Here is a 25,785-nt window from a genome sequence, read left to right as displayed (position 1 = left end):
ACCAGGCAGGGTGATGCTCTGTGTGGGCACCAGGCAGGGTGATACTAGCTCTGTGTGGGCACCAGGCAGGGTGATACTAGCTCTGTGTAGGCACCAGGCAGGGTGATGCTCTGTGTGGGCACCAGGCAGGGTGATACTAGCTCTGTGTGGGCACCAGGCAGGGTAATACTGGCTCTGTGTGGGCACCAGGCAGGGTGATGTACTGTGTGGGCACCAGGCAGGGTGATGCTCTGTGTGGGCACCAGGCAGGGTGATACTAGCACTGTGTGGGCACCAGGCAGGCAGCAGCTGTTCTGTGTGTACTCTCGCGAGAGTGGGCGTGGCCGGGCGGCTGACAGGCGGGTCTCGCGGGAAGTGACGAGGTGACGTCACGCGCCCGGCCGGGGCTCTCGCGAGATCCCGCAGAGTGAGATCGGCCCGCGCTCCGCTCTCTCCCCGCTCCCGGCACCGGCTCCCGCGGAGGGAGGCGGGAGACACCCGCAGTATGGCGTCCGCTCTGGAGCAGTTCGTCAACAGCGTCAGGCAGCTGTCCTCCCAAGGTGAGGCCGAGAGAGGTGGGTGTGAGGCTCCGCTGGAGGCCGGGCTGTGTCCGGGTGTGCCGGGGAATCTGGCCCTGTGTGCAGTGACGGGGCTGTGGTATATCCGGGGACCTCTGTGTGTGACGGGGACAGGACTGTGGTAGAGCTGGTGTCTGGTCCTGTGTATACAGTAATATGGGGGGAGGTCTGTCCTGTGTATACAGTAATATGGGGGAGGTCTGGCCCTGTGTATACAGTAATATGGGGGGAGGTCTGGTCCTGGGTATACAGTAATATGGGGGGAGGTCTGGTCCTGTGTATACAGTAATATGGGGGAGGTCTGTCCTGTGTATACAGTAATATGGGGGAGGTCTGTCCTGTGTATACAGTAATATGGGGGAGGTCTGGCCCTGTGTATACAGTAATATGGGGGGAGGTCTGGCCCTGGGTATACAGTAATATGGGGGGAGGTCTGGTCCTGGGTATACAGTAATATGGGGGGAGGTCTGTCCTGTGTATACAGTAATATGGGGGGAGGTCTGGCCCTGTCTATACAGTAATATGGGGGAGGTCTGTCCCTGTGTATACAGTAATATGGGGGAGGTCTGTCCCTGTGTATACAGTAATATGGGGGGAGGTCTGTCCCTGTGTATACAGTATTATGGGGGGAGGTCTGTCCTGTGTATACAGTATTATGGGGGGAGGTCTGGTCCTGTGTATACAGTATTATGGGGGAGGTCTGGTCCTGGGTATACAGTAATATGGGGGGAGGTCTGGTCCTGTGTATACAGTAATATGGGGGGAGGTCTGTCCCTGTGTATACAGTAATATGGGGGAGGTCTGGCCCTGTGTAAACAGTAATATGGGGGGGGGGGTCTGGCCCTGTGTAAACAGTAATATGGGGGGAGGTCTGGCCCTGTGTAAACAGTAATATGGGGGGAGGTCTGTCCTGTGTATACAGTAATATGGGGGGAGGTCTGTCCTGTGTATACAGTAATATGGGGGGAGGTCTGTCCTGTGTATACAGTAATATGGGGGGAGGTCTGGTCCTGTGTATACAGTAATATGGGGGGAGGTCTGGTCCTGTGTATACAGTAATATGGGGGGAGGTCTGGTCCTGTGTATACAGTAATATGGGGGGAGGTCTGGTCCTGTGTATACAGTAATATGGGGGAGGTCTGGTCCTGTGTATACAGTAATATGGGGGAGGACTGTCCCTGTGTATACAGTAATATGGGGGGAGGTCTGTCCCTGTGTATACAGTAATATGGGGGGGGAGGTCTGTCCCTGTGTATACAGTAATATGGGGGGGGAGGTCTGTCCTGTGTATACAGTAATATGGGGGGGAGGTCTGGTCCTGTATATACAGTAATATGGGGGAGGTCTGTCCCAGTGTATACAGTAATTGGGCAGCCTCAGGCACCCCACTTTCTCTGCCAATCTAAACCCCCAACTCTGGCACTCGCCCCTCACTTGTTTCCTTCTAAAGTGTTCCCTTCTGAATGCCAATGGAGGAAATTCCTCTTTCATCAACTATAATTTTATAATTTCTTTCTATTCTGCCCTCTTTTGCCAAACAAACCTGATCCACATCCCACATTTCCTCCCTGTCAGACAACCCCCGATGCCTTATCACTACCAGTAAATTCTTTTCTCTACAGCATCCATCCCCGCTACTTCACAGATGGATTTGATAACACAATGCTCTCTTTTCTGTCGCCCAAGCCCGCTGCCTTGGAGTCACCCTTTACTCCGCCTTCATCTTTACCCTTCATGGCCAGTCCCTCACCAAATCCTGCCACTTCCTCCTTCGTAACATCGCGAAAACCCTTATCCATTCACTCATCGTTTCTCGACTATTGCAACCTGCTTCCTGCTTGTCTTTCTGATCTTAAATCCATACAGAATGCTGCGGCTAGGCTCATCTTCGTTTCCCGTCACCCCTCTTTAGCTTATCTTGTGCGTAAATCCCTTCATTGGCTCATTTACACAGCCCTCACCAACACTTCTCCCCATTACATCTCTGACCTTGTCACAAGGTACTGTACATACCCACCAGGCCGCTCCACCTCAGTTCCCCTCTCATTACCTCCTCCAAACTTCTCCTGTGCTACCCTAATCTTTGGAACTCCTTACCCCACCTCACTCAACTTTCCCCCAATCTACAATCCTTCAAACACTCACTCAAAACTCACCTTTTCAAGCTAGTAAATAGCATAATGTATAGTGTGTGTTATTCAGAGTCTAGACAGTACAGAGTTATAGTCCTGTGTATACAGTAAATAGGACCTCATTACTGTATTGGCACAGATCCATCCCCAGTTACTACACATTATATAATGTGTACACTAAATAGTATATAAGGTAGATTGATAATGGATCTGTGTATAATTTTTATAGTGGACCCCCAAGTATCTGCAATAGTTAGAGTTGGCCTTGGAAGAACTGATATGTGCTTTCCGATATATATCAGTGTGTACAATATGTAATATATAAGGTCTACACTAATGTTCTGAGTATTGTTGCGTTTGCACCATGCCCCTTGTGTTACTAAGTTTAGGCATTAGGCTTTCATTGTGTGCTTTTTTTAATGGAAAAAATATAACTTGCCTTTTGTTTATCATGAAATATGACTTCCTTTCAAAGACACTAATAGTGTACATGATAAATAATGCAGGGAAGACTATATGGTCTGGTGAACACCACTTCAGAGTGACTCCTGCATTATTGTTGAGTGACTGGCTAGACATCTTACAGAAACAACCTAAAAAGGTGCAGGTTGTGAGCCCATCGATGGTGTAGTCTCATGGGATGGATCCTATTAGAGAAGTGGTCATGCATTAATGGTATTTGAGATTGTAGGGAAGCTTATGGTGGCAAATAAAGGAAGGATGATGGCATTAATGAAAGAAAGAAACATTTCATGCAAAATGTAGTGCGTATATTTTATGTATGTATGTATGCAATGCTAGATAGAATTTTGGTGGAATATTATCTTTTGGACTGTATCTGTCATTATGTAATCATTAAAGGCATTGATTTCCTCCGCTTTGTAACCTCCCTCGTTCATACACATGTAGTCCTGGGACCCTACCATTACGTATGTTTTGCTTCCAGTCTGTAGTATCACATTAGGGATAAGGGGTACTGTCACATGCAAGTGACTGAGCCTTTTCTAGCTAATCAAGCAGCTATGACGGAGATCCATTTACTCTGGCCGGATTGGCTGCATCTCCTGTCCAATCAGCTGCCTCTTACAGTACATAAATGCTAAACTGAGAGATTAAATGGTCTGCCTAGCTCTCCTTTGCAGACTTGCAGCGTGGCTGGGCCAGTTGTCGAATGCAGGTGGTGAGGGCCTGGCTAAATGGAAGTGGTTATTCAATATATACTGAAATTTAATTTGTATCGTATGAAGTGGTCTTTAAATATCCCATGGACGATCCTTTCTGGTCTGTGTTACAGGTCAAATGACTCAGCTGTGTGAGCTCATCAACAAGAGTGGGGAGCTGCTAGCGAAAAATCTCTCCCACCTAGATACTGTCCTGGGGGCCCTAGATGTCCAGGAGCATTCTTTGGGGGTCCTTGCTGTTTTGTAAGTATGCATATATTGATATTTTATGTTGTTTACCAGGAGGTCACTTGAAAATTTAAAACTGAGGATTTAGACCCAACCAATCACAACATCCGAGCGAAACGTATATCTTCTTGTTGCCAAAATATTCTATAACGTTAGCGTATACACTTGTCTTTCCAAAGCAACTGTTCCATAGTTGTCTCTTATGATCCCTGTGGGAATGTTGTGTTGTGTTTCTCTAGGTTTGTGAAGTTTTCCATGCCCAGTATTCCTGATTTTGAGACCCTGTTTTCTCAAGTCCAACTCTTTATCAGCACTTGCAATGGCGAGCACATTCGATATGCGACAGACACCTGTGAGTATTATTTCACAAAGAGATATAGGTTATTTTTATCTCCTTTATGGATTGTTACTAAATTGTTGTTTTTTTGTCCCTTTCTTCATATGTAGTTGCTGGTCTTTGCCATCAGTTAACAAATGCACTTGTGGATAGAAAACAGGTGAGTGCGGTTATGTTGGGGTGCAATAAAAGTCGTCTGCACACATTTAATGGGTTGAGCCAATACTGATGAGAACACAGTTAAGTGAGCCTGCTTTGTGTGTGATTGCCCCGATCGCCCCCCTCCCCCTGGATCCGCCACTGTCCTACATCCGATTACGGGGGCTTACTGCCGACAGCTGCACACTATGTGCAGGTCTGCTGGGCAGTGACAATGTGCTGCTCGGCTGCTCTGATTGTGTTTTAAACAATCAGAGCAGCCGGGCAGCACATTGTCACTGCCGAGCGGACCTGCACATAGCGTGCAGTCGCCGGCAGCCTCAGAAGTCTGAAAGGGGGCGGGGCCTAAATCTGTTAGCATGTATATGATGAGATGTCTTGTGTTTTGTTTTTTTTTGTCTTGACAGCCTCTACGAGGAATCTGTGTTCTCAGACAAGCCATAGACAAGATGCAAATGAATACAAATCAGCTAACCTCAATTCACGCAGATCTCTGCCAGGTAACGTAAACATGATTACGTCATGGCTGTAATCCTCTTTTTACCAATGGTCCCAACTTATCTGGGATTCTGGTCTGATGAAGCTGATCACCCACAGCCGTTGGTTGTAAATGGTTTGTTTCATACCGGGACATTTATCCTTACAATTGGGGAAACGCTGGATTTTGTCCTCAGTGGTCAGTGTACACTGTACCACAAAACATTGGGAATGTGTTATTGCTAATGACCTGATCATGTTCTCCAGCTAGTGTCGTTATCTGATATTTAAAAAGCTTTTATATTTCTGTAGTAAAGTCCCTTGAGCTGACTGGAGTGTAAATCCTACTGAATTTGCTGCATTTCTTCTCTCTTGTCCTCCCAGCTCTGCTTGTTAGCAAAATGCTTTAAGCCGGCGCTGGCTTACTTAGATGTAGACATGATGGATATCTGTAAAGAGAACGGTGCGTACGACGCCAGGCCCTTCCTGTGTTACTATTATTACGGAGGGATGATCTACACAGGGCTGAAGAACTTCGAGAGGGCGCTTTATTTTTATGAACAGGTACAGACGTTCTCGCATGTAACTGATCACAAATTTACTTAATGTCTCCCTGGATGTCCTCTCTCTTTACACTCCTCTCCTTCTCTCTGTTGCAGGCGATCACAACGCCAGCTATGGCTGTCAGTCACATCATGTTGGAGTCCTATAAAAAGTATATCCTAGTGTCTTTGATACTTCTAGGAAAAGTTCAGCAGCTGCCTAAATATACCTCACAGATTGTCAGTAGATTCATTAAGGTAAGATGGTGCACAGTTTTGGTGTTGAGAGGTTTTTCCTCTTTGATTTGATACTGTTTAAATGTTGACTGCCTCCTTTATAGGTGTTGGGTTGTAGTAAATTTTACTATTTGCAAGTCTGTCATAACGGCGCAAAGAGCATAGATGTGCTTAATCTATAGTAACCAATCGGATACTCTGCTTTCATTTGTCAAACATAAATCAAAATACACTTTGTTGTGGATGGAATTAGGTGATCTACAATAAAATGCAAAGTGGTATCTACCTATGGTCCATGGATCCATCAATTCAGTGGGTCTCCTGGTGCATTTATCGGTTAAAGAACTACTTCCTACTGCTTCAGCGAGCCTTGTTCAGGGTTGTCAATGCCCCTTTCATAAACTTTTCTTTAATGGGAACATGATGAATAGAGTGCAACCTGACACTTAGTGTCAGTGATGTCACGGCTGCTGGTGACTAGATAGGCTGCCTCGTCATGCGTATTAGTCCAGCGAATAAAATGGTCGTCTCCGCTGTATGTGAAGGGTGCTCTGGAACTCAGAGCAAGCAATACGGCAGTCACCACTCGTGTTCATGTCCAGAAAATTAAGTTTCTGTGTACAGATACACCAAGTTTATTGAATTGAACATGTGTAGGAAAGATAAACTGAGTTATACACCACTAATCCAGTTTTTAATGTTAGAAGTGTTTCGTGTCTTTGATTTCCAGCCTCTTAGCAATGCGTACCACGAGCTAGCACAAGTCTACTCCACCAACAACCCGTCAGAGCTCCGCAACCTGGTGAATAAACACAACGAAACCTTTACCAGAGACAACAACATGGGGCTGGTGAAACAGTGTCTGTCCTCCCTCTACAAAAAGAATATCCAGAGACTCACCAAAGTAAGATCCGCCCGTCCCATTCTCCCTTTGTTAGTCAGACGCACGGGGTAACTGGAAAGCTCAGAAGCTTCCACATAGTCGTCTGTAAGGCCTTTAGCACTAGCGGTTCAGAACCTTTCACGAGGCTGTTGTCCGGACATCTTCGTTGCCATGTGTGCAGTATAATGCCTGTTCTCATCCAGCCCATATGGAATGTTCCACAATGTGATGTATAAAAGACTCCGGGATTTGAGGGGCACTTCATATAAACGGCTTGTTTGATGTTTTTCTTGCAGACATTTCTAACCCTCTCGTTACAAGACATGGCCAGTCGGGTTCAGTTATCTGGTGCTCAGGAGGCTGAAAAATATGTTCTCTATATGGTAAGAAATTGGCTTTGTAGATGCTCTGATTGGACACAAACCTAAAATCCCACCTTGTTGATTGACAATGAAACCGCTGGAATAGCCATAGTCACTATGGTGAACATGTAACGTTGCAATGCTGATAAGTTACCTAGCTGGGCTAGTCCACGGGTGAGCACTGCCATCGTGCACTTGTCAGGGCATGATGCTCCGTGTTTAGGGGTGTGATATAGCCTTCTCCCGTCAGTGGGTGGTGGAGCAGGGAGTTAGAAACAGCTGTGAGAGGCTAGGGTTAGCTATGTGTAGAGGTTGGGCTGTTTCGGAAGGAATGGAGGGGACTCGGTCTAAGTCTAGTAGATGGTAGATGCAGCGGTGAGCGGCTCCAGTTTGGTTGCAAGAAAGTGTCCTTTGCCAAATCCTATTTCCTTTTGCATTTCCTACTGTGTTCTCCTCTTGGACAGTGATACCGGTTGTCCACCTTGAAGTTATTCAGATTAGCAGCTTGGTTATTTTGCTTAACGTTTAACCTCCAGGGTTCCCAGGTGGCGAGAGAAAGGTGTTGGTTGTCCTGTTATAAACATCCTTGTGCCCTCTGACCTTTCAGATAGAAGACGGAGAAATCTTTGCAAGTATTAATCAGAGAGATGGGATGGTGTGCTTTCATGATAATCCGGAGAAATACAACAATCCTGCTATGCTTCACAATATTGATCAGGAGGTAAACAGCCCAACTTTCTATTTATTATGATGGGTTATTTATGTAGCTGCATCTTATTACGCAGAGAATATGTCATCCTTCACCTCAGTCCCAGTAGAGCTTACACTTTATATGCCCTAATACAGAGGGTTAATTCTCTAAGAAGCCAATCAACCTATCGGATCGTTTTGGGAGTGTGGGAGGTAACCCACGCAAACATGGAGAGAACATCCAAAATCCACACGTATGGTTCATTAATCTTTACCAGGTCCTAAAAAGTAACACACGAGGCCTACGACGTGTAAATCTAGTGCCGAAAGGTGATTGGCACATAGTATTTGGTAAGACGTTTCATTAAGTGTGTTTTATTGGATTTAAATGTCCAGTTAGTTCCTTCCATTATTCCTGGACCTATAATACAAGAACCAGTCTCGGAGCTTTGTTCTCCGTCTGCCATCCTAGTAATAAACCACACAACCGGTCTATAAGTCACTGCGTGTTGTTCGCTTCTGCTCACCAGATGCTGCGCTGTATAGACCTTGACGATCGATTAAAAGCGATGGATCAAGAAATCACGGTGAACCCACAGTTTGTGCAAAAGGTAATTACTAGCTGATTGTTTAGGTACAACATGTGCTTTTCAATACATTATAAGCATATTGCTTCACAGTACAACATTAAACAAATATAATTGTTTAAAACGCCTACCATTCCTAAATCCAAGTACATTTTTGTGCATATGTTTTTTCAAATTTAAAGAATACTGGAAAAGCAAAGGTTTGTGTTTTTTTTTATCTTAAGCTTTATCCAGTTAGTAGGAACTTTTAACAGTTGTGAAAATTACATTCTGCCTTACATCTGAGATACTAGTCCTCTGAAGCTTCTGTATACTGGACCTAGGAAGCCCTGCCCAGCAAATGATTTCACCATAAGCGTTATGTATCCGCTAATATCACTTCAGGAGTCCTGCAACAGTCACCTCTCCCTCCTGGGCTATAGACTGGAAGAAGGGACGGGTTCTCAGTTGTGTGATCAGTTGATGGCGGGGATTAGCTGTTTGTGAGAACAGTATCTCAAGCAGGGCTTCTGAGTTTAGCCCTGCACAGCTATGGTAGCGAGGGGGTGGGTGGGGGGTATTTTTAGAATATAAATATGCAGTAACAAATGTATTGTCCTATGTATTACCTGGGCTTGTTGTGTGTTGCAGAGCATGGGATCTCAGGAGGACGACACAGGAAGCAAGCCGTCCAGCTACTCCTGAAGGGAGGAGGAGAGAGTACCCTTCATCCCTTGAGCAGGAGGAGAGTACCTTTAATCCCCCCCGAGCTCCAGAAGGTGGCTCGTCAGCGATGCCAAACGGTCTGACTTCAGCCTAAAACACGTCTTCGATAACAACCTGGGAGAAGCGCCACCTCTCTGCCTGGACATTTTATCTAAAAACGAAAACCAATATTTATGAAGTTTTCTCTCAGTCCTGTATGCGTTCAGTTATATTCCACGGAATGGAAAACAACCTATACAAATAAAGTATGTTGTGAATTTGTCTCTGGAAAACCATTTACTTTATATCGGAGGCTCTCTCCCACCAGGGTCTCGTCTGCAGATAGTTCACATTCCCAGGACTCTCATCTGTTGTGTAAGTTGAGCTGTGGGGTCCTTGCGGCACATCGAGATTTGAAATATATTTACTTTTTTATTTGTTCATAAAACTGTTCGCATCCTCTGTTTTTAGTTTATTTAGTACATAATGTAACACTTTACAATTTGTGGGTGATGACGTTGGGTAAATGATAGTGTAAGCTTACACAGCTGTTGCTTTTATTGGATTACTTAATCTGTTGTATATTTTTCACTAGCAAAAAAAAAAAAAGCTTTATACTAAATTGCCATCTATGAGCAATTCATACGTAGTGGTGAAAAGTAGCTAAAAATGTTGAATTTAAAACAGACTTTTCATGAATCTATATCCAAGATTATCGGCCATTTTCCTGGTGAAAAATAAACATTCACGTAGCGGGATCTTCTATCCACCGAGCTCTGAATGGCTGTAAAATGGAATGATTGCTGCTTTTCGATAATGTCCACACAGTTTCCTCATCCGGCTACTGTGAGGAGCACTGCTAAACCATTTAATGAGGGAATGTCATACATGTAGACATGGTCACGCAGGTTCCTCATCCGGCTACTGTGAGGAGCACTGCTAAACCATTTAATGAGGGAATGTCATACATGGTCACGCAGTGTTTCCTCATCCGGCTACTGCGTGGAGCACTGTTAAACCATTTCATAAGGAGAGAATGTCAGAGATTGCTAGGAAATACAGGCACAGTTATAGCATATTTTAAATAAGTCACGTGAAATTGTAGAAAAACCCAAAATGCAAAGCATTTCAGGCATTGGATACCATACCTGTATTATAAAGTTGTTTCTAACCTATCTACACATTAGCTGGTGTGCCTTCACCAGGCAGCAGAAAACTCTTAACATGACTCAATGTGGGATGAACTTTTGCAGAAATATGGCAGCATTCAATTAACAACTTTTAAATGTTTTATCGGATTAAACAGGTTGACCTACAAAAAAAAAAAATAAGTTAAGACCGCTCAGTCTTCATCCCCGCTCCTTCATTAATGTGAAAGGCAGCATTAATTATGTGGTAGTCCTCTGTCATGAAAAGTGCCCCACCCCATACACTGGAGTTATTGTTGGGAGTGCCTGACAGCGCCTGCTTTGCAGAGGAGCGTCACCTCATATTTCAAGACCACCCAGTGTTCCCGATGAGTGTCAGAGCGTATAGAGCAAGCGGTTTCCAAAGGATTCAATAACCCAACATTGCGAGCACACACAACACACCTCTGAAACTTTATCGGGACAAAAATGTTTATATCTTGGGAACAACAACAAAGTCTGTGATTAAAGTGTTGTTGACTGGGGCTGCCATGTTGATACCTGTGTTTGGTGCCAAGACGTATACTCTAGAGCATGGGTAATTCTGTGACAGTGCTTTGATTAACTGGTTAAAGAAAATGGGTTGCATCTTAGATGGGACAGGTTTTTTTTACACCTCCAGTCACTGCGAGATGAGTGCAAGCGAATGAATGAATATAAGCCTATCAAGCCAGGCAGCACCTGCTTTACAAAGGAGTAACATCCAGTGTTCTAGGTAACTGTTCCATCTATATGAGACACACTTCTGTGCCAGGAATCAAAGAGGATTTTTCAGATTTTGCCTCTGCACCTTCTACAGTCTGCCTGTATTCAGGGGCTTGTAAACTTCATGGCTGAGTTGCTGCTGGAGTGATTTGAGAGTATCAGTTATGAGATGAGCCTTGAGCCCCTTCAGCTTAGCAATTCCTTGACTAGATTAGTGTATAATTGCATGTTCTACTAGAGCTTCTGACAGAAGGGCTACCAGCACCTCCTAGACTGCCAGGAAAGGAGGCAATTCTGCAAGGTTGGTGGCATTGCACAGTGATAAGGAAAGTTGCATCATCAAGCCCTGCCCATCTTGGGGAACCCCTGTCATACTTCTTGCCCTGCCCACTGGATCAGAAGGTGTCATCAAGTTGCCCACTTCCACATCTCCAGGAGGGTAGGTCTGTAAAGAAAGTAAATATGTCTTTTGGGGGAGGGGGGTGTCCCATCTTATGGGTCAGACTAATGAGAATGCAGAACGTGGGTTCTCTGCACCATGGAGTACTAAGCTATAATGTAGTCTTGCGTCTATATAGTACACATCAGTATCTTCACTATTACTATGCACAGTGTGCCCTGCTGTAATACAGACAATGCAGCTCTATCTCACCTATCTATGTAAATGTTCATTATAAAGCCCTAGCTATCATTCCTGTATTGATATAGCAGTATGTAATACTATAGTATTATATAAAGCAATAGTAGTACATGGAGCCTAACAAATAAATGATAATAATAATACATAATGATATAATGCTATAGGAGTATGTAATGACATAGTATCTAACGCTATAATAGTATATAATGCTTTAGGAGTATATAATGACAGTAGTATATAATGCTATTGGCGTATATAGTACTATAGTTGTATATAATGACATAGTAGTATATAATGATATAGGATTATATAATGACAGAATATAATGCTATAGTATATAATGACAAGAGTATAGAATAACATAATATATAATGATCTAGGAGTGTATAATGCTATAGTATATAATGACATAAAATACTATAGTATATAATGATATAGGAGTATAATGCAATAGTAGTATATAATGCTACAGTAATATATAATGACATAGTATATAATGCTACAGTAATATATAATGACATAGTATATAATGCTATAGGAATATATAATGACATAGTATATAATGATAGAGTAGTATATTATGCTATAAGATTATATAATGCTATAAGAATATATAATGACATAGTATATAATGATAGAGTAGTATATTATTCTATAGGAGTATATTATGCTATAGGAGTATATAATGACATAGTATATAATGATAGAGTAGTATATTATGCGATAGGAGTATATAATGACATAGTATATAATGACAGAGTAGTATATTATGCTATAGGAGTATATAATGACATAGTATATAATGATAGAGTAGTATATTATGCTATAGGCGTATATAATGCTATAAGAATATATAATGACATAGTATATAATGACATAGAATATAATGATAGAGTAGTATATAATGCTATAAGAATATATAATGACAGAGTAGTATATTATGCTATAGGCGTATATAATGCTATAAGAATATATAATGACATAGTATATTATGCTATAGGAGTATATTATGCTATAGGAGTATATTATGCTATAGGAGTATATAATGACAATATATAATGATAGAGTAGTATATTATGCTATAGGAGTATATAATGCTATAGGAGTATATAATGACAGTATATAATGATAGAGTAGTATATTATGCTATAGGAGTATATAATGCTATAGGAGTATATAATGACAGTATATAATGCTATGTGCTAATAACAGGCAGTGACAGATGACAGCACATGGGGATCACGTGCTGGGTCAGCTGACATATCCCGTGCTAGTAACCGCAGCTGCGGGTCATACCATTCTCCTCCTATTGAGGGGGGGGAATAGGAGAACGTCCCGGTCACTCAGCTCGTCCACTCCTCTCACAGCCGCAGCTTTATACACAGCAGAGGCGGATTCATCACCTGACCGTGCTGTAAGTCCTGTCCTCCCCCCCCCCCCGTATAATCAGTGTAATCACCCGGCTGTCATGTGATGTAAACATGGCGGCCTTACAGGTGGGTCTGAGCCCAGCAGGGGCGATAAGTAGCCATCAGCACTGTATATATGTTACACGGAGGTATTCTGGGGAACTACAAGACTCAGCATGCTGTGACAGGGCGTGCTGGTACTTGTAGTACCACAGTAGTGTTTGAGCCATAGATTGGCAGGGGATTATGGTACAGGAAAGGATAAGGCATCATAGAAGTCATAAAGCGTGTAAAGGTGTGTGTGTGTGTGTATATATAATATATATTTATTTATTTATTACAGGGAGACTGTAGAAGATGTTTACACTTCTACTGTAGATTATATTGGCATAAATTAATTTGGTGATATTATTAACAGTTATTTCTATAGGACTAATCATGTTACACAGTGCTTTATAGAGAATATATAGTCATTCTCATCAGTCCCTGCCCCAGTGGAGCTTGCAATCTATATAGTGGGCAGCACGGTGGCTCAGTGGTTAGCACTTCTGCCTCACAGCGCTGTGGTCATGAGTTCAATTCCCAACCTTGGCCTTATCTGTGAGGAGTTTGTATGTTCTCCCTGTGTTTGCGTGGGTTTCCTCCGGGTGCTCTGGTTTTCTCCCACACTACAAAAACTGGTAGGTTAATTGGCTGCTATCAAAATTGACCCTAGTACCTCTTTCTCTGCCTGTGTGTGTGTTAGGGAATTTAGACTGTAAGCTCCAATGGGGCAGGGACTGATGTGAGTGAGTTCTCTGTACAGCTCTGCGGAATCAGTGGCGCTATATAAATAAATGGTGATGATGATGATATATCCCCTACTACATATAAACACTCACTCAAATTAATCTACCAGTATGTCTTTGAGGGGAACCAGAGGAAACCCACGTATACACAGGGAGAACATACAAACTCCACACAGATAGGGTTCTGCTTGGAATGAACCCATGACTCCAGCGCTGTGAGGCAGCAATACTAACCACTGTACCGCTCCTCATTATCACAGTAAAACCGATAACATGACACATAATGCATTACAACCAGTCTCGTACCTCTTTGCTGTGTAGAATAATCAAAGACACCTTCGAGTTTCGTGGTCAGTAAAAAATAGTTTATTCTGTGTCCTTGTATATACAATCACAGAACTCTTTAGCTGCGCTTAATATGTTTGTGCATCTTTATTTCTATATGGCATTGTGATTTATTTTTTATGCAGGAAGAAATTACAATTTTAGTTTGCAGAGTGTTTGTTTATAGAGTCTAGTTTATGACATTTTCAAAAACCCAAACAGGGACCGTCTGTTAAGGTGAAAAGCGGACAGGACAACTTTGACCCTGGATTACCTTAAATATATTCTTATTACCTTATCTAAGGTCATCCACAACATATATATCTGGTAATTGATGTAAAATGGCATATCAGATTTAATAACTATTAAGGCAGATTCTTTTTTGTTCACACACTTTTAATATTTTGAGTATCTGATATTTTCAGGTTGCGCCAATCTAGACTCTCCTTATAATATATGAAGTGAAAAAGTTGTTCTTGCTCTGTGTAAGTGAGAACACCGATTAGACAACATGACAGGTTACATTAAATGACTAGTTAATTAGTGAATTAAGGATGTAGGAGATATCTGATTAGAGGATTTCCGGTGTTTCATAGTGGCGAACGCGTCTCTTGTATTCGATCTTCAGACCTAGGATGTCTGTGATGTCTCCTTTTTTGAACAGCTAGCTCATTGGCCTGTCAGATCAGTTAATTCAATTCATTTTACTTGATAAACACCCTGGTCAGTGTTTTAGAGCTTTGAAGCCTTATATCTCAAAATTCTTCTAATTACATAAAAAGGTTAATACTGTTTATCTGATGAATCATCATCATCACCATTTATTTATATAGCGCAACTAATTCCGCAGCGTTCAGAGAACTCACATCAGTCCCTGCCCCATTGGGGCTTACAGTCTAAATTCCCTAACACACACAGACAGACAAACACGGAGAGACTGGGGTCAATTTGTTAGCAGCCAATTAACCTACTAGTATGTTTTTGGAGTGTGGGAGGAAACCGGAGCACCCGGAGGAAACCCACGCAAACACAGGGAGAACATACAAACTCTACACAGATAAGGCCATGGTCAGGAATTTAACTCATGACCGCAGTGCTGTATATAGATGAATATTAATAAATATATACTTAACAAAAATGCCCAAGAAATCCCCAGTAATCACTTTTATATGTATGAAGAGAATCTTGATGTGAATGTTAAATAGATATTTTCATTTTGTAGGTTTAGTTCCACTGGTATCGGTCACTATTGAAGCACTGCAGTACTATACGGCCACTGATTTGACTCTTCAGTCGAGCGGCTGTATGAAATCTTCACATCTTGATTTAAGGAACTCTCAGCCGTAAACATGAATGCCATGGTGGCGTTGTGCCACTTCTGCGAGCTCCACGGCCCGCGCACACTGTTCTGCACAGAGGCTCTGCATTCTCCCCTCCCCCAAGGGGCTACCTGTGGGGACAGCTTGGGTCAGGGGGAACAAGTGGAGGAGGAAGAAGGGGGCATCCAGATGAGTAGCAGGATCCGATCGCATAGTCCGGCGGAGGGCACCAGCGCAGAGTCCAACAGCCCCAGGCTCAAGAAATCGGACATGTGTGAGGTACGTAGAAACAATGAAATCGTTTATGGGAACGGATTATCCTAAATTAGGACTGATCCGTTATTCCTTGTGGTTACATCATAATAACCTGCACTGCAGCTGGCAAACGTCAATTTCCTCTCCTTGTTTAGGGCTGCCGATCTCTGGCTGCTGGGCACCCCGGGTACATTAGCCATGACAAGGAAACCTCCATTAAATATGTCAGCCACCAGCACCCCAACAACCCGCAGCTGTTCAGTATCGTGCGCCAGGCCTGTGTGCGAAGCTTAAGCTGTGAGGTAAGAATGACAGCAAGGTTCTATGACACTGTATTATTAATACAACGTATGTAATCCCAATGGTGAGTCAACATTCATTGCAACAGTCAATGGCAACACTTTTACAGGCTAGATTGTAATCAGTTTACTGCAGCCCCAAATTCAACGGTTACCTCTCTCCGTATGAAGGTGACTTAGTACCAAGAGAAAAAGTAATGAAGGACAGTGTGTTATTTTATTTTTAAAGGGTTTGGTAGAACAGTTTAGGCCAATGATGGCTAACCTGTGACATTCCAGGTGTTGTGAAACTACAAGTCCCAGCATGCTCTGCCAGCTATCAGCTAGTTATCTACTGGCAAAGCATGCTGGGACTTGTAGTTTCACAACACCTGGAGTGTCACAGGTTAGCCAGCACTGGTTTAGGCAAATATGATTTTACTGGCAAATAAAGTATTAAAACGGTTTTCAATTAAAATATGTAAGTTTTCAGAGTCTCTTTCTAAAACATGCGTATTGCGCTCAACCATAAAAGTTTCCAAAGTGCAGGTGTCAATTCACCTTACCCAATGAAATATATAGGGGAAGACTAGTGGTGAGTTAAAAAACAGCCACACAAATATATATGTGGGACACTATAAATGCTGTGCGTGGTAGTGAGTGTGTATAACAATGTTATAACCAAAATCAAACAAGAAACAGTACACACTGCGCTGCTTGTATAGTGAGAGCTTCTCTGGTCTTTTATCCGATTCTGGTTATTACCAATGAAATATAGGACACAAATAAAAATGTTGTTTTAATGAGATTTAATCATAAAAGCCTCATGAGAAAGATAAAACGCACTTGCATAGGGTAATAATAACAAATTTCACCCCCCGAGTGTAATAAGCACATGTAGAGCATAAAATACTTTAGATCCTACGAGCACCACTGATGACCCGGAGAGGTATCACACACACGCTCACTTCCTGACAAAGCTTTGCCCATTTGTGTCTAACAATAAGCACAGACGTTCGCTTCCATAGTCTAATAAATTGCACTAAACACATGAAAAGGTTAATGCAGATTGTACAGACGTTTAGTAAATAACTCTGAGCCGTTCGGAACGTTAATACATTCCTATACTGTGTTTCTATTTATCATTACTTTTATATTTGTTTTATTACATTATTAAAGTTGCACTTTTTCCTTATCGTGCTCAGTCTACGTACTCAGGGAATAGGCTCCTCCCACCTGTGTGGGCGATAGGAGGTCAGTGACCTTTGTGGGTTTGTCTTGTCCAGGTCTGCCCCGGCCGGGAAGGTCCCATCTTCTTTGGGGACGAGCAGCACGGCTTTGTGTTCAGCCACACGTTCTTCATCAAGGACAGCCTGGCCCGGGGGTTTCAGCGATGGTACAGTATCATCATCATCATGATGGACAGAATCTACCTGATCAACTCTTGGCCCTTTCTGCTGTCTAAGATCAGAGGGGTCATAGACGAGCTGCAGGGGAAGGCGTTTAAAGTGAGTACTGGGGAGAGTGGCTGCCGTTTCCTCCGGCCTCTTATTCTGGGTTGACAACAGAAAAGTGGTACAACAGAAGCAGTGTAGTACGATTCAGAGCACCATTGTATACTGACCTACAAGTGTAAAACCAATATATAGAACACCAGAATATTTCTGTTTTGTATATAAACATGGAAAGGGGGGAGGTTAGGGCAGTACTGTGCCAAGGACTTGGGGGGAGGGGGGGGGGGATCGAAAACCAGGAATATTGAGAGATATAGGTGGATCTAGGGGCGAACATGCCATAGACAGGCAGCCTCAAGGAAAGCAGGATAATATGGGTTATGAGATACACTCGCTGGGTGGAGCTAGGAGGAGAGACGGCAAGCACGTAATCACCTGACCCTTTACACTCCAGCTAACTAGTCCACGTAGACCAAGTATTTATCTGTGGCTGACAAAATAATATTCATTGACCTATAAAAGTCCACCCGGTGGGAGCATTCGTTGATTGAAATCGGTGACGATCAGACACTTTTTTGTTCACAACCATCTCTCCGCCATCCCAGGCTGTGATTGGCCACCCAGCTCCTGGCGTGCCACTGCCATTCCTATACGCCGTAAACATGTGCATAGGCTGAAGGCCCAAGTCCACCGGTGGGAGGTCCTGAAGGAAGTAGTGTATGTCACTTTAACCACTACTTAGAGATGAACTACAAAACTCTATTTTTTACTTCTGAAGCACGGAGATAAAATACAGAATTTATTATCCCCTGGACTTTCCATAAATGTCCAAAAGCAAATCTTTTAGCAGGAAGTCAATGGCTAAACAGCTGCTGGGTCAACAAGTTTATTTAGTAAAGAGATTATGCCCCTGTGTTGGAATGTACCAGTATACAAAGCATTTCTGTTACCTATTAGACTGTAAGCCAACCAAAACAATACAACAATATATTTATATCTTCCCAGATGTTTGAAGCCGAGCAGTTTGGCTGCCCACAGCGTCCCCTACGGAGTAATATGGCGTTCACACCCTTCGTGCACCAGAGGAATGGCAACGCAGCGCGTTCCCTGACCTCTCTCACCAACGACGAAAACTTGTGGGCGTGTCTGCACACCTCTTTTGCATGGTAATAAAAAATCTGGGGATTCCATTCACTTTTCCACGGGAGGTGTCCATTGTATATCATGCCTTATTATTCTTCTTTCTTTTTTTAAATTAATAGTCTACAATTGATAAATAGGGGTTTGCAAATTCATTCATTCATATTTTCTGCTGCCTTATGGTGGAAATAAAGCATGTGCTACTGCAGTTTTTTTTTCTAAAAAAAAAAAAGTATTTGGTCTAAAACTGGGTCCATGTGACTTGGCAGTCTAGGATCTTAATCTCCAGGAAAAAAAAAAGATACACTTTAGAAAGCATTAATCCTTAATGCTGTGAGAAGCAGAAGCCTAAGTGCTGTTTTTCATCCATAAGGCAACAGCTAAACTAATAACAATGATTTGCAGAAACACTGTGACTTAATATTAATGTGCTATATCTGTCTTCTGCAGGTTACTGAAGTCTTGTGCTTGCCGCCTGACTGAGAAACTGCTGGAAGGAGCCCCCACGGAGGACACTCTGGTGCAGATGGAAAAGCAGGCAGGTAAGTGTTAATAGTTCTCCATCTGTTGCTGAAAGATGAAGATATAAATCCTATACTCACCAGTTGTATTCATTCATGTCACTCTGCCCTAGTTTGTACCCAGATTGTGTTTATCTCGCCCCCACCCCCCATATAATGTTAGAAAATTGGAGCAGGACATTACATTGGGCCTGATTCATTAAGAAAAGTTAAGCAAAAAATTAAGTGCGTTTTCTTACTCAAGTTTTCTGGATAAAACCATGTTGCAATGCAAGGGGTGCAAATTAGTTATTATTTTGCACATAAGGAAAATACTGTCTGTTTTTTTTCATGTAGCACACAAATACTTGATAGCTTATTTGTACATTGGCATTTTAAAGTTGATCTAGGACATGCCCTACCGCAAATATAAATCTGCCATCACATTTTAAATTTACCTCCCCCTCCAAGGCAAATTACAATGTTTACAATTCATATCTAGTTAGTTTTATTTTCATTTTACAAAATAAATTATGATTGTTCTTTTTATACCAAAAATTTGGATAAAGATCTAAAAGACAGTAACTTAACGCATAATTGGCAGTTTCACATTAGGAACAAATGTGCTGACCCCATGGCTCTGCTCCCCTCCTACTCTCCCAAATGACAGCATCGCTTTCCGGCTAGGCCACGCACAGAGGCAGCCGTATTGGAACCGAGATGCCAGTTTATGTCCGTCCACGTGGAGTCAAAAGTTGTTTTTTAAAAAAAAAATGACTGTATTTTGTTTAGAGCTATATCATGTCGATGGATTGTGCCTCAGAAAAAAACATTAAAACAATCCAACTGTACAGCGTGGGTCTACTTTTACCTAATGACATTGGTTTGCAGACCTAGAGGAGGAAGTGTGTGCGGCCTTAGAGGTTCACGAGGACGAGGAGGGAAGGTCCAGGCCACAGTCTGATGTCATGGAGGGAAGAGAGTTATCCAAGTGCCACACAGAGTCCTCTGCCCTGTCGGATTGTAGCTGGAGCCTCCCGACCCGGAGGACGGCCGTGTTCCGGTCTCTGCGGCACATGAGACAGGTGGGAATTGATGAACGCTGTGACATCACCTATAGTATAGGTCCTAGAGACCTTGTCAAGTGTAACAGGGTTAACTTGTTGTCACCTCAGTACCAGTACGTGAGCTTTGACAGTCGATGTCTTCATCTCTATTCCCTGCTTGTACCCAGGTGCTCGGTGCTTCTGCATTCCGCATGCTGGCCTGGCATATTCTGATGGGAAACCAAGTCATTTGGAAGGGACAGGATCGAGAGCTCATAGAATCTGCATTTGACGTCCTACAGGTTTGTCTGTATTTTACTGGTGGCGCTGAAATACCACGTTGATCGCAAACCCGTTGGATACAACACAGGAAACACCATGTCAGCTTAGTAACACCGAGGGCGTCATAAAACCATTTAGCTGTTAGCCTAGAGGAAGGCAGAGCAATTTTTAACCCTCTTCCCTTGCTCCTAGGCCATGCTTCCGGTGGGCTGTGTCCGCGTGATCTTGTACAGTGAGAAGTACGAGGACGCGTATCGCTGCAACTTCCTGGGATTAAGCCCCCAGGCTGAGATCCCCCCACACGTACAATCATCTGGTGAGTATATTTTGTAACACAGACTCTTTTTTTTTTTAAATCCAGTATTTTTATTGAAATTTTTTAAGATGTAAACATACTAAACAACAAAAAGAAAAGAAAAACAATCGCATACATATCGGAATTAAATGACGGAATTTACAAGATTACATTAAAGCATAATAATAATAAATGTGCTATATTCATTCAGGATCATACATCGTAAATGCTTATACATAAGAATGTTACACATGCAGGGTTTATTACATGGACTCAGATACTTATTATAAGAACTGCGGTAGCCATACATTTAAGTAGATAGAGCATCTGTACTAGATGACATAGGATAGAATGGAGACTCTAACCATCTGTACCCTATATACTCAAATTCCTTCAGAGCCTGTCTGCTAGTATAAACAAATCTCTCGTGCCTTATGGTGGTATTGACCAGTGCCTTCCAATTTTTAACCGTGGAACACAGACTCTTTTATTATTTTTTTTTATATATATTTGTAGTTTACCCCTCACGTCTAATGTGTTCGTTTAGGGTTTTCCTGCCTGTTGTTAGTACATCAGTAGAGATAGGTCACCTAAGCACACCGCTCAGGGAGCTGTGAGCTGAAATCCAGCGAGTAAATTACAGTATTAACTGTTTTTCCGCGCACGGTTACCGTAATAACGGTAATCGTGCGCGGACCGCGAGATTTTTGGAGTTTTCGCCGAGAATTGAATATACCCCTCAGACCTACTTTCTCATAACTATAAATGATGCTCTTACATACTGTGCCTGAATGATTGAGGACCGTTAATTCATCTTTGAGCACAAAGGACCCTTACTACAGCTTTCAGGGGAGGAAAGACGAGGGGAATGGGCATATGTACATAGTCAATGTACAGTAAAGACGTGCCAAGCTGGAGCGTGCCCAGCAGTGTCCAATTCAAACTTTGGGCATTTCTAAGGTACATGGTTTTTCTGCCGTATCACTTGCACCAACTACAGGTCTGGTATAAGCAACGATCACTAGTGAATACGGCGGTGTATACATGCTAGAACATGTGTTTGCACTCAGGAGCAATTGTTTATGTATTTTATGTACAGCAGGCGTTTGTAACATACTAACAAATGTATTTTATAAAAAGGAAAGAAACTTCTATTATAAAACTACCTCTCCCAGCCCGGTGATTATTATCCTACTACTCTCATTACTAATTGTTTCATTTTTTATTTTTTTTTGCCCACAGAATTTGCCGTCATGATTGATGTCCGCACCGCTCCGCGCTCCAACCTTTATCCGGTTTTATTTGTTGATGACGAGCCGCTCAGCAAGTATGAATTTGTGGTGGCCAGTGGGAGCCCCGTGGCCACGGACAGGGGTAAATATATCGGGAGGGTAAAGCAGAAAGATGAGGGTGTACAACAGCTGCGTTTATCAATCTGAATGTACAACGTACAACACTCAGTATACAGACAGGACTTTGGAATGACGGACATGTCCGTATAGCAGCGGTGGATAAATTGACTCATTTTGTCACGTGATTGGACAAGTGTGTGGTCATCAAGTCACAAGTCGTTTTTACTGAGTGTGTACATTCCCTCCTTCCAGATCTCCTAGATAATGTTGTGTGTTATTTGTTTGTTGTAGTTTTATTTCCTGTCACTAACAAATCATTCAGGATAAAAGAAACCTTACATGAGGGAGAGAGGAGGGCAGTAGTGACAGGGTTCCCCCTATGTAAGTCTTTGTCTCAGACATGCGCTATAACGACCTTCCAAATGTCAGTAAACAATCTTTTTAGGGGCCAGGAGATTGGCATCATGGGAAATTTTATAGACGTTTAGGCAGCAGTTATACCTTATGGAGATGCCTGGCGCCGGGAACTAGTACAGTGTCCGTATCCACGAAATTGTATGACCAACAGCTTCAACTATTTTACCCTGGTGTCTTTTGCATCAAGTGTCCACCACGTTTCTTAGATTGTAAGCTAATTATTATTGTCATGATCTCCGCAATGCACAGTAATACGTATTGTATTGGCGCTTTATAAATAAAAGATAATAATAATCTGTATATAGTAATACACAAATGAGCAGAGATATGGAGAACCCAGTCTTCCGTAAATTGAAACTGCAGCATATTGTTCTTTGAGGAAATAGGTGGTAAAGAATACATGTCTGGCTGTAGAGCATAAAACAACATGTTTCCGTTAGTTTGTCAGTATGACTTTTATTTTTACCCGGACAGTGGGACTGACGATACTCAGCAAGATAGAAGCTGCTCTGACCAACGAGAACCTGTCTATGGACGTGGTGGAGCAGTGCCTGGTGTGTCTGAAGGAGGAGTGGATGAAGTAAGGCCGTCACCTAGCTATGACTTGTCATTCATAGTGGAGGATTGATGTCTGTGCTGTATCTTCCTCAGTACTTTAGGGAAAAAACAGTTTCTGGACTGACCTATATATGGCCTAGTCCACGTGCATGTAGAAAATATGGTTTTCCATTGTGTCCACGTTATCCCGAGAGACAGCTTGTAATATAGCGATTTCCCGGTCATCTTCATATGTCACAGCCCCCTTGGTGAAGGCCAGGCAGCTGGGTATGGACAGCTCAGAAGCGGAACGATGAAACTGTTATGTGTACAGCAGTTTTCAAAATTAAAAGGAAAGTTAATTTAAACAGAAGATTTATAAATCTCACAAATCTAATATAGGGAGAGTCCAGATTTGTGCAGCCTTCTATCTCTCAACTGTCCTACACCCAATATCCCTCTCCCTGCAAGCTATATTGTTATGTGAGCTCACAGGGCAGGGGGGCAGTCGGTCTTGTTCCCTCCATTAAAGCTGATTAGAGACGTAATATGCAGGCGGTGGGAGACCGGTGATTGAGCAGTTGTTGAACAGTGAAGATGATTTTTACATCAAATTTAGAAGATAGAAAAATGTATTTTAGATGATGAAATGAAAAAGTGATTTTGATAACGACTGTGTGAAGCGAACGTGTCTAACAAGCTTTTTGGTTTTTTTTTGCAGTAAGGTGAAAGTCCTGTTTAAGTTCACCAAAGTGGACAGTCGCCCCAAAGAGGACACACAGAAACTGCTGGGCATTCTGGGGGCTTCAGAGGAAGACAATATAAAACTGCTGAAATTCTGGATGACGGGACTCAGCAAGACCTACAAGTCCCACCTTATGTCCAGTGTGCGCAGCCCCACCTCATCCGAGTGCCGGAACTGAGGTCCCTGGGCTGGGGAGAACTAAGACTAACAGTGCAGCCAGCAGAGGGAGCTGGGAGACTATTCTAAACATATGTATTCTGTCATTCAGAGGGCAAACCCGGGACTGTTCTTTTATTGTAGTAGGTTTATCTGGAACCGTTTTGCTAGATACTTGCTTGTAATCAAATTTTGAAGGAGACTAACCAACCTATATGAGCTAGAGATGTGGACTGCAGCATTTAAGCACCCCACATAACAGTGGGGGTGGACTCCTACATAACGCAAACAGACTGTCAGGTAGGGTTGGATTCCATATAACATAGGGTAGGGTGGGCTCCCACGCAGACCGTGTCGGGAAGGGTGGGTTCCAGCGCAACGTACGCAGACCACGTCGGGGAGGGTGGGCTCCCGCGCAACGTACGCAGACCGCGTAGGGAAGGGTGGGCTCCCGCGCAACGTACGCAGACCGTCGGGGAGGGTGGGCTCCTGCGCAACGTACGCAGACCGTGTCGGGGAGGGTGGGCTCAGACATAATCTACTGAGATCATGTCAGAGAGTTTGGATTTTGGGTAGAAATAGTCCTGTTTCAGCGCCGGACAACATAACCTGTCTTATTAGGCAGACAGTGCATTGGACATTTGTCTTCAAAATAGAGAATTATCAAACAAACTGCAAAACCAAATTTAACTGTATTATTATTTTTAAATCCATGTTCTACGCTGTTTTTATATAGGGCAAAAGCTGCCCTTCTACTTCAGTCCTTAAAGCAGAAGTATTGCCTCCACTTCGCGGAGAAAACCCACCTTGAGGGCCAGATCGATGTTCCTGAGAATGCAGCCTAGTGACATTATTGCAGCACGTGTTCTCGTCAATGTTACCGGTTCCAAATGAATGGATATGCTGCATCTCCTAAATCTTGCTTCAGTCTAAAACATGCCCGTCTCCACAACCGGTTCCATTATATTTATATATATATATATTTACACCCATAAATCTCGACCACACCGGCAATAAAACATGCAAGTCATACATTACATATAGAGCGATAATTGGCACAATAATAATGAGGAACAGAACAATGGTTGCGTGTGTCTTTTCCCTATCCTGCTGCTTTTTACATAATAAAGATATATATTTATTACAGTTTGCTCCTGAAAGAAATCCCAATGTGTTCTGATAAATAATCTACAATCCAGTCAATAGAAAATACTTTTTTTTCCTGTGACATATGCATTGGCCTCTTTGGGATATGCCACTAATACACCTGAAACATAGATGAATATCCAACATCCCTTGCAGCCGTCACACCAATATCTTCAAGGCTACATGTGACATGGCAATCACTTTGTGGCTATGGAAGATTTGGCATTTGTGTGACATCTAGCACCTCATACAGTTGGACTGGTTGCCTGTCACTTCTATGTATCCCTATGGGAAATTCTAGTGCTAGTCTTCCTGAGCAAACACCATCTATTATTTGGACGGTGGATGGCTGGAGCCGCAACATCACAGTCCGCACCAGTGCCCGCCTGGCATAGCCTTTACATGTGCAGAAGTAGCAACAAAAGATTTCGGTAAGCCTGATCAGAAATTAATTGTACAAAAAATGTAATTGCACCTACCGGTATTTTTATTTCTTTGCTGGAGTACTGTAAAGTGTTCTTTTAACTTTTCATTCTAACATTTTATCTTTTTAATCATTTTCACTGAAATGTCATTTTTTAGTCATGTTATTTAATAGGTAGGGGTTGTATATTTACTCTGTGTAGTAATTAGTTATTTTTGTAAAGCGGAAATGATGTATAATTTTAATATGGTGAAAGAAATACCTCTGCATTCTGAAGTGAATATGAACAAGGTTGTTATGTAATCTTCATAATCTCTGTGATCTAAGCGT

At 42.7% G+C, this 25,785-nt stretch overlaps 2 protein-coding genes across 6 annotated transcripts; both read left to right on the top strand.

Moving 5' to 3' along the window:
* The first annotated feature begins 361 nt into the window (after window positions 1-361).
* COPS3 (COP9 signalosome subunit 3) lies at window positions 362-9,338 on the top strand. 2 transcript variants are annotated; one of them, XM_075179195.1, is made up of 12 exons: window positions 362-539; window positions 3,984-4,113; window positions 4,338-4,450; window positions 4,546-4,595; window positions 5,002-5,094; window positions 5,456-5,635; window positions 5,731-5,871; window positions 6,581-6,754; window positions 7,030-7,116; window positions 7,703-7,816; window positions 8,316-8,396; window positions 9,003-9,338. In XM_075179195.1, the coding sequence occupies exons 1-12, from the start codon at window positions 485-487 to the stop codon at window positions 9,054-9,056; spliced, it is 1,272 nt and encodes a 423-aa protein (XP_075035296.1). In that variant the 5' UTR covers window positions 362-484; the 3' UTR covers window positions 9,057-9,338. The 2 variants fall into 2 exon arrangements, with proteins under 2 accessions (XP_075035296.1, XP_075035295.1); XM_075179194.1 differs by having other exon boundaries at window positions 362-554.
* A 2,046-nt stretch (window positions 9,339-11,384) lies between these two features.
* FLCN (folliculin) lies at window positions 11,385-25,031 on the top strand. 4 transcript variants are annotated; one of them, XM_075179192.1, is made up of 12 exons: window positions 11,385-11,404; window positions 15,332-15,707; window positions 15,839-15,985; window positions 17,248-17,469; window positions 18,421-18,581; window positions 19,006-19,097; window positions 19,947-20,140; window positions 20,290-20,403; window positions 20,576-20,699; window positions 21,921-22,052; window positions 22,922-23,027; window positions 23,706-25,031. In XM_075179192.1, exons 2-12 carry the CDS (start codon window positions 15,459-15,461, stop codon window positions 23,905-23,907), a joined length of 1,743 nt encoding a protein of 580 aa, XP_075035293.1. In that variant the 5' UTR covers window positions 11,385-11,404; window positions 15,332-15,458; the 3' UTR covers window positions 23,908-25,031. The 4 variants fall into 4 exon arrangements, with proteins under 4 accessions (XP_075035293.1, XP_075035291.1, XP_075035292.1 ...); XM_075179190.1 differs by lacking the exon at window positions 11,385-11,404 and adding an exon at window positions 12,833-13,002; XM_075179191.1 differs by lacking the exon at window positions 11,385-11,404 and adding an exon at window positions 13,013-13,084.
* The last annotated feature ends 754 nt before the right edge of the window (window positions 25,032-25,785 follow it).

The sequence above is a fragment of the Mixophyes fleayi genome, chromosome 7, assembly GCF_038048845.1.
Source record: "Mixophyes fleayi isolate aMixFle1 chromosome 7, aMixFle1.hap1, whole genome shotgun sequence".
Classification (NCBI taxonomy): domain Eukaryota; kingdom Metazoa; phylum Chordata; class Amphibia; order Anura; family Limnodynastidae; genus Mixophyes; species Mixophyes fleayi.
This window is presented reverse-complemented; position numbering and strand designations above follow the sequence as displayed.